Source organism: Coccinella septempunctata, chromosome 7, assembly GCF_907165205.1.
Source record: "Coccinella septempunctata chromosome 7, icCocSept1.1, whole genome shotgun sequence".
Lineage (NCBI taxonomy): Eukaryota > Metazoa > Arthropoda > Insecta > Coleoptera > Coccinellidae > Coccinella > Coccinella septempunctata.
The window spans coordinates 31,236,480-31,246,075 of record NC_058195.1 but is presented as its reverse complement, the minus strand read 5'-3'; the positions used below and the strand labels follow the sequence as shown (position 1 = coordinate 31,246,075).

At 33.7% G+C, this 9,596-nt stretch overlaps 1 protein-coding gene across 1 annotated transcript; it reads left to right on the top strand.

The window, feature by feature from the left end:
* Positions 1-809: 809 nt before the first annotated feature.
* On the top strand, positions 810-5,611 carry LOC123317781 (ubiquitin carboxyl-terminal hydrolase 10-like). Its single transcript, XM_044904391.1, has 6 exons — positions 810-1,186; positions 1,415-1,538; positions 1,638-2,177; positions 2,333-2,531; positions 2,591-2,831; positions 4,858-5,611. Exons 1-6 carry the CDS (start codon positions 1,166-1,168, stop codon positions 5,557-5,559), a joined length of 1,827 nt encoding a protein of 608 aa, XP_044760326.1. The 5' UTR covers positions 810-1,165; the 3' UTR covers positions 5,560-5,611.
* Positions 5,612-9,596: the final 3,985 nt, after the last annotated feature.

Here is a 9,596-nt window from a genome sequence, read left to right as displayed (position 1 = left end):
TACTTAGAAGTATGAGGATTTAAGATTAGTTACCTAATCTTTTCGAACACCAGATATCACCCCCCGTCTTCCAGTTTTTTTAATTTAAACATTACGTACCATGAAAAATACCAAAAAAAAAGAATCAAACGCTTGAAACTAAGTTTGACGAAAGTTTTGTAATATGAAAGTGTTCTTCATATTTTCTCTCATAATGCGACGTTTTCGATTAATTTGATGTTGAAAAATTGAAAAGTATCTGTGAATTTTTAAAAATTGGGTACTTTGGCTGATTACAACTCTTTTAAGAAGATATACAGATGTGTCACCAGTAAACTAATAACCCAAATTGAGTTATTAGATCACCTATCTCCTTATGAAAATTCAAAATTACTAAATCTATTCATCAGGGTCGAATCGAAAAAAATGATATGGGAAAAGAGCGTTTTTTCAACTCAAGAATCTACTTATGAAATTATTGTACGAGTTAAAGACTTACCCTGTATAGATTTAAAAAAATATGGAAAACTGCAAATTTCACACAATTCAACTATTCATTTTAGGCCTTAAATTGTTTCAAAAAAATTAAGAGTACCTATCCACTAATCCAACAGGCAAAAAAAGTTTAGGGCATACCGTTTGAGTCAAATAGAAAAGAATATGGTAAATATTGAAGAATTAGATTTCATTGAAATGATTCCTTTTCTTCGACGAAACTTACATCTTAGAAGAGTTCCGGTATGTTCCATTTTTGAATTTTACGCGATAAAATAATAAAAATGATTTGTGACGAAAACGAAAATACAAAAATTAGATGAAATAAAACTCAATTTTTCTAGAAAAATATCAGTATGCGCTTTTAACTGAAGAAATAGATATTGTAATATCTATTATCAAATATAGAATAACAACATTTGAAATCGAAAAGTAGTCAGATTTCCAAATTGTGCGCAAGGGGGCGGTCCCAACCCCAGGTAGAAGCATGATGCCATTGGTCAGAAACGACGAAATTAGGTAGAAAGGTAGAAACGGTAGCGTGCTATATAACCTAGCAGTCATTTTTCGGTCAGTCAGTTGAGTTAACCTTAATGGTGTTAAGATTGTTTAGACTGTTTGAATACTCGCAAGTTTTCGAATATTATAAACGAACTTTAAGGTGATATTACAGTGTTGTGATTGATGATTGATGAATTTTCAAGTTATGGATGTAAGTAATTCTTTTTTTTTAACTCTAGTCAGTTGGTTGCTATTCAATAATTTGTTTGTTGTTCAGATTTTCTGTTTCAAACAGGTATGTGTTATTTTTTTATTTGAAAATGATCATGTACCTATATGGTAGTATCTCTAGAAGTTCAAAGATATTTTCAGCACTTTGAATATATCATTATATCAACTTCAATATCTGAAATGACATTAATATTAATTTTATTTTCAGAATATGCAGTTTTTAGATATAACAGGGTTGGAAGTGGACGAGATTCGTCACATAAATTCTTGTCTGTCCGATACCCCTCAAAGAATCTCCTTGCCTTGGACTCTCAAGAAGAAATCTCCCCAAAGTGAGTATTGTGATGTATTTTTCAATAATAATATCCTTGCAAATGTAGTCCAAGAAAGATTTGTTGTAACTAGAAATTTAATAATCGACTTATTTTCAGAAAAATTACACAGAAAACCAAATGCAGCAGTCGAATGTAAGAAGCCATCAGACATTGATGAAGAAACACTGATCTCATACGACAATGCTATATCTGTTGATACACCCACTTCTAAGACGGATCATTTCATTCCCACACAAGTTTCTACAACGGCTGACAAAGAAACAGTTCCCTCCAATGAAATTGCGGAAGAACTTCGCAATTCACCGAGTGCCCCAATATCGAACCTGATCGAAAGTAATACCGAAGTGATGCCTGTTAAAGTTGAAAATATTGTGGCAACATCCTCGAACAAGACTGAAGAAATGAAGAATAAGCCTGTGAAGGTCCAGACGTGTGATGTGAAAAAAAATGGAGTCAAATCAGATGTTAATGAACCTGTAAACGTATGGGCGAAGAAATCATGGACGAGTCTCTTCAAGAAAGAGGAACCCACGACAAATGGAGAGTTAGTGATTGAACGCAGTGATGAGAAAGTTAAATCGTTGGACACTGTTGAAAAAAGCAGAACTATTGATCCAGCCACTCACAGACTAGCAGGTTAGTTGTTGAAGAGACTTTGATTAAATTTTTTGAGTAGAAAAACGTTTAGGTTTTACATAGTCAGTTGTTTGAGTTGAAAAATCAATTATTTTTGTTGTGATATCAATAAACTTTTTCTATATTTGTTACTCAACATTTCATTTTATTTCCAGAATTTCTATCGAACTTCGAAATTGATGGAAAAAGTGCTAATCTACAACCAAGAGGCTTAATCAATAGGAGCAATTATTGCTACATCAATTCGATTTTACAAGCTTTGCTGGCCTGCCCACCTTTATGCAATCTGCTGATAGGACTTTCGAAGAATTTGACGGAGAATGGACACGGCCTACCACCCATCATAAAGAACATGTAAGTTTTATAACAATCCTTCGCTTTGACAGCATCTAAATCAATTTGAAATCTTCCAGGTGCAAATTCATCAATAATTTCGAGAAGCTGCCCGATTCCTACCTAAACCGTATATCGAAAAGGAACAAGAAGAAACAGGGGAGTTTCGACTTCTCCTGCGGCGACTCGATCGAAGCCTCTTCGATCTACACCATCCTGAATGATACCAGAAGCGACTCGTTTCTTGTCGAGGGACGTCAAGAGGACGCTGAGGAATTTTTGGGTCTACTGCTGAACGGACTGAAGGACGAAATGATGAATGTAAGTAGTCGAAATTATTGATTAATCGCATGACTCTTAGTTAAACATGATGAACGAGAACACTTGACTCGGTTTCGCAATTTTTAATTAAGATATTTGTTGATACGCGTGTTTCCGGTTTCATATCATTAAACTCATGTTGAAATCGGAGATAGGCGGAAATTTAATTGATCGTTTACAATTGGTATACTTTGTTTTTGGGCTGAGGATATTTCTAGGATTTTTCAAACATCTAAACGTTTACCTTTATCACCTTTATGTACAATTTTTACATGATAGAAATCTACGAAGTGGTTGGGAGTTATACAGAGATTAGAGAAACCAGTTGTTGATTTAATCTGCAGAATAGATCTTTACCATTGAAAAATATTCATCTTAAATTCTTCTTATTGGTACATACGAGGATATATTGAAAAATTCTTAGTCTACTATAGAACCAAACAAAATTTCAATGTCAAAATATTTTATTAATCAACATACTCTCCTCTTAATTGGATATGCATTTATTACAAAGAACCTGCAACGTCTCTAGACCTTTCAAAAAGATGTTTCTTCTTGCTCTCAAAACCAGAACTCCACAGCTTTTATAACCTCCTCGTTGAAAGAAAATTTACGACCTTTAAAACGTTCTTTCTGTTGAGGAAAGAGATGATAGTCGGATGGAGCCAAATCTGGTGAATAAAGGGGGTGTTCTAGTAATTCAAACTCTTGATCACGGATTTTTTTCATGGCAACATTAGATTTGTGTGCAGGGACGTTGTCCTGCAAAAACAAAACACCTTTGGATAGCTTTCCGGGTTTTTTCTCCTCAATTTTTTCCCGTAGAATGGTCAGAAATGTCTAATAGTAATCTCCGGTTATAGTTCTACCCTTATCCAAAAAATCAATCATGGTTACTCCATGACAATCCCAAAAAACTGAAACAAGAACTTTTCTTGCCGATTTTTGGACGATTTTGGGTCTTGAAGAACCAGAGTTGTGCCATTTCATCGATTTTTGCTTCGTTTCTGGATCGTAGAAATGTACCCAAATCTCATCCATAGTAACAATTAGGTTTAAGAATTCTACATCGTTTTCAAATCGAGCACAGATCGAACGCGATGCTTTTACCCTCGCACGCTTTAGGTCAACATTCAAACATTTGGGGATCCATTTTGCAGCAATTTTTCTCACGTCCAAATTGACGTAAACTATATGATGAACGCGTTCGCATGAAATATTCAGTGCTTCAGATATCCGTTTTAGCCTAATTCGACGGTCTGATAAAATCATGTCATGAACTGCATCGATATTCTCGGAGACTCACACATAAACTGTCTTTCCCGATCGGTCATCATCTTCAATGGAAAATTTACCTCTTTTGAAGCTTGCAGTACAATTTTTCATGGTCGCATACGGAGGACATTGATCATCAAGGATATTAAGCATATCTTCGTAAATCTGCTTACCCCGTAACCATTTTAAATACACGTACTTGACGATGGCTCGATACTCAAATTTTTCGATTTTCACAATTTCGGTGGACATCTTCTTTCTTTTGATTTATTGCGTAACTCTGGTTTACTTTTTTGACTTCAAACTTCACACTGACACTTCTGATGAGTTATTTTGTTCGTTGCTATGGTAACGCAATAATTTTTTATGCATGGAACTGGTCTATGCTAACTAGATATCAATACATCCTCTTGTATCGACATCGATTCATTCACTCTTTTAATCTGAATATTTAAGAAATACAAACTTCCTCTACCTCCAAAGTGAACTCAACTATAGGCTTTTAAAACTCCTCACAATTAAATTGCAGTTTAAATGAATGCTGAATTGAATTTTGAAAATGAAAATGATGAATTTAAGATCAATATTTTTTAATGGCAACAAATAGTTCAATTGAAATTGTGAAACTTAGTCAAGTATTTCCTTCTCTTCTTTTATTATTCGAATGTACGTGGTGTTTGGCATAAGTTCACATTATTACATTCAAAATATTATTGCTTGTCGTATCTCACAACTTTTTTTGTCCTTTCAGATAATCGAATCCTGCAAAACTGAGAACAAAATAGAAATGAATCACGACTCCGAAGACTGGAAACAAATGGGACCAAAGAACAAGCGTAACATCACGAGAAAGGTTCAATTCGACAAAACTCCAATCAGCGACATATTCGGCGGACTCTTGTGCTCAAAGATCCACAAAACGGGAGATGAATCCACAGAAAACATACAGCCGTTCCTGACTCTTCAGCTGAACATCAGGACGGCCAAAACCATCACGGAAGCCCTGGAACAGCTGACGATAAAGAATCAACTTGAAGGAATAACTTCGGCCAAGACGAATCAAAAGGTGGAAGCGTGGCAGCAGGTGCTGATCGAGAAACTGCCGGCTGTTCTTGTCCTCCATCTGCAATGTTTCCGTTACAATGGGAACGGTTGCACGAAGATTATGAAGAAGGTGGAGTTCCCCATCGACCTCCAGGTTGATTCCAAGATCCTGTCGGGAAAACCTAGCAGTTCTTCAGAGAAACAGTACAAGCTTTTCGCTGTCGTTTACCATGAAGGTAAAGAGGCCAGCAAAGGACACTATGTGGCGGACGCGTTCCATTCTGGACATCATACTTGGTTGAGGTTTGACGATGCAAAAGTGAGGTCAGTGTCAGTGGAAAGTGTTTTGAAACCGCATGGAGACAGAGTTCCTTATCTTTTATTTTATAAAAGAGGTGATATAGTTTAAGGTGTATAAATTGAACTATAGAATAATAAATTTGTACATATTAGCGAAAAGGATCGACTAAAATTGTTTTTTGTTGTTTTATGAGTAATGTATTGTAAATCTGAAAAATTATAATTATATTTATGATGTTATGTAAATATATACTATATTTTAATAAACAGACTTTATAATATATTTCCTCAGTTTTATTGAGCAGAATTTCCCCGGAATGAACGATTGAAAAAAGCCTAAATTAGCAGTGAATGAAAAAAAAAACATAGACTAAAAGATAATCTATATATTAATAAAAGAGGATCTATGGTTTACTTCAAAATGCTTTATTTGTTGTGTTTATTATTGTAAGGGCAAGGTTTATACAGGGTGTCCCGTAAAGACCACGTCAAACTAAAACGGAAAGTAGATCAGAATGTACTCTACCTGATGTGAAAAAATCGTTCATATCAAAGTCTCACAGTTTTCGAGATATTTGATGTTTTATGAAAATGTTGAATTTTTTCACTTAAACTGCTTTCTCTCTTGCGGAAGCTACAATTAAATACTTTTCGTATCAGTTTTTTTCCGTAAATTTTGTTGAATGATTACTCCAATTCATGCAATGAAAAATACCACGAAGTATTATACAGGGATTCTGGAAAAAAAAATTGAAATTCATGTTCTGAAGGAAGTGTTTTTTTGTGCTGAATTCTATCTGACGTGGTATAAAAAAAAGACACTAGACCTTTTCTGCATATTACGTTGAAATGTTGCCTATTCTGTGAGGATTCCGAAAAGGTAAAATACAGGTGATAACCTTCGTCACGAAAAAAGATATTTGAATGTTTATCGAGAATGGAACATTTCTATGAAAAACTGCTTTTCTCACCTTTTCCATAAATACTTTAATTTTGCACTTCCTGCTGAAAATAATCAATCAACAAATCAACAAAATGTTATTAAGATGCTAATTCACTGAATGAGTTTTATTATTTCTTTTCCTTTGCCTAAAGAACTCTCGAACATCGATATGATGTGATGCGATTCAATGATTCACCAGACTTAAATCCTCTGGAATTTTTTACTGGGGTTTTTTGAAAAAAGGAAATTTATTCGAATCCCATAAGAGATGAAGCACACCGCATTCGTATTTCAGCAGCCAAAATAGCGGGGAGAAGTTTGTATGGTTTTAAAAAAGGTATTTCTCAATAGATGATGGGCATGTATTAGCGAAGGGGGTGGTCATTTTGAGCATTTGCTCTCATAAGAATCCTGAATTTTTATTATTGATATTTTTATGAAGTTTCTTCACAATAGATTTGTTGATGTTGAAGGTCCTGTGCGTTATTATTATTATATCATTGCAATTAAAGAAAAAAACAGAATAATTTCATTTTATAAGTAATTTAGGGACTAACTGACATTTTTCAAGCGAATCATTCAATATGTTACAGCAGAATCTGCAAAATGAAAGAATTTGTGGAAAAGGTGACAAAATCAGTTTTTCACAGAAATGCTCCATTCTCGATAAACATTCAAATATCTTTTTTCGTGACGAAGGTTATCACCCGTATTTTACCTTTTCGGAATCCTCACAAAATGGGCAACTTTTCAACGTAATATGCAGAAAAGGTCTAGTGTCTTTTTTTTATACCACGTCAGATAGAATTCAGCACAAAAAAAACACTTCCTTCAGAACATGAATTTTAATTTTTTTTTTCAGAATCCCTGTATAATATTTTGTGGTATTTTTCATTGCATGAATTGAGGTAATCATTCAACAAAATTTACGGAAAAAAAACTGATTCGAAAAGTATTTAATTGCAGCTTCCGCAAGAGAGAAAGCATTTTAAGTGAAAAAATTCGACATTTTCATAAAACATCAAATATCTCGAAAACTGTGAAACTTTCATATGAACGATTTTTTCACATCAGCTAGAGCACATTCTGATCTACTTTTCGTTTTCGTTTGACGTGGTCTTTACGGGACACCCTGTATAACAAATTATTCCCAAAAAAAATTGTAGAGTACAGAAAAAAAGGCATTCCTTTTTCTTACGACCAATCGAGCAATCATAGAGTACTTATAGGTTTTCATATGCCACATTGTCACACAATCACGATGAGTTAGTTATTATTATCTACCCTAGAAATAATTTAAATGGCAAAACTAGGTTTGCCGGGTTAGCTAGTCTATATATAATAATAAAAGAGGGTCTATGATTTACTTCAAAATGCTTTATTGTTCAAACGATCGCACCAAATTGGACAATTCTTTATTTGTTGTGTTTATTATTGTTAGGGCAAGGTTTATATAACTAAATATTCTGAAAAAAAATTGTACAGAACAGAAAAAAAGGCATTCCTTTTTCTTACGACCAATCGAGCAATCATAGAGTACTTATAGGTTTTCGTATGCCACATTGTCACACAATCACGATGAGTTAGTTATTATTATCTACCCTAGAAATAATTTAAATGGCAAAACAAGGTTTGCCGGGTCAGCTAGTATGTAATAAACTCCTTAGCCTTCTAATGACCAAGAATTGCGAAAGTTTAAAACTGGAAAAGGAATAAAACTATTGTAAATAGCATATTTCTCAAGAAAATCATCATGAGATTTCTCTCTCATCAAGAAAATGAATAGTGACAAAAAATTTTATTATCTTATGAATAATGAATATTTTTCTATTATCCATTGTGTTTCATATGTTGGAGGACTTCGAATTGAATCTTAGTGAATATCTTGAATAGAAATGGACAACAAACTTTTTGGAAAAACATTCCCTGTGATTTATTATTGAAAAAGACCCGAAATATTTGAGTTAAAAACTGTTTTTTCTGAAAATCTCAATTTTAATGAAAGTTTACTCTACATTGACTGTATAACTTTTTTTTTATATTCTCTCGGGAAGGTTTTGAACGAAACAAGACACATTAAATGGAAGTAAAATTCAGGATTTCACCGAATCTTATGTGGAAGAAGAGAAATGAACCATTTTCAAAATTCTGAAATGCTGATTTAAAACTTTCGTTCTCCACCGTGGAAAAATGCTGTGTTGCTCTGATGAGGCCAAATGAGGTCGAAATCATGGTCAGCATCTGCTTTTCTTCGGTGGAGCGTACTCCATTTGGGGCCTTGACGATGGCAAATTGGCTAGCTCAATTCAGATCGTAACACTTGTCGATATTCATATCGTCGGGTGGTATGCATCTGAATTTATCCTCAATAATGTTTAAGTTCACCCATATTAACTTTCTTGACCGAAATATTGGGAAATGAATTAAGACTCTTTTATCTGTATAATCCGTTCATTGAAATTTCTTAGAAAATGGGTAGGTAGGTAATAGTTCCGATTAACGGCGGTAAAGGGATACAAACCCTTCGGAGAATGACCATTTTCAAAAGGGATGTGGTGTAATTATGAATATCGATAAGAAATAGAATTCAGAAAAATAATAAAACGTTAAGTCTGAAAAGACATGCTTTTCAAAAGAAATGAGTTATGGAACAATATTGTTTGATTTTATGAGGGGCAAAAGGGTTCCTTCAGAGAAATCGATAATGAAGATGTTAAGCTTACGAGTAATATAGGTACCTGAATAAACTGTTCAATTACGTATCCTTCAGATTAGTTGACTGTTCAAAATCATTTTTCATGATATAATATACAGGGTGTCCAAAAACTATTCGTTAAATATAGAAACGACAACAAAACTAGGAGAATAAACTCTGTAATCTATCCAAGTCATAGATTACCTATGACCTAAAAAACTGCATTTTATTGCTCAATAAGGTTTTTCAACTGCCTTCCAACGAATATCAGGAAAGAGAGAAATTTTGTAGTCTTTTAAAAAACCATATTGTCCTTAATTTTGAGAATAGAACCATATAGCATTGAAGAATTTTTTTCAGCATGTTACAGATTGAGATGAATATGTTTGTTACCTATATATTGTGTTTTTAGATTAGTTCAAATTTTGAATGTGACGTATTTTCTTTTCATTTGTATCTTTGTTGAGCTGCAGTGATGTGAAAATAAAGTTATCTATATATCTATCTA

What these genes read in the sequence shown, in the direction of transcription:
- LOC123317781 (XM_044904391.1), top strand. Translation starts at nt 1,166, where the DNA reads ATGAATTTTCAAGTTATGGAT. An exon ending in AGCCACTCACAGACTAGCAG is followed by an intron (nt 2,178 to 2,332) that starts GTTAGTTGTTGA and finishes TTTTATTTCCAG; the next exon opens with AATTTCTATCGAACTTCGAA. An exon ending in CCACCCATCATAAAGAACAT is followed by an intron (nt 2,532 to 2,590) that starts GTAAGTTTTATA and finishes GAAATCTTCCAG; the next exon opens with GTGCAAATTCATCAATAATT.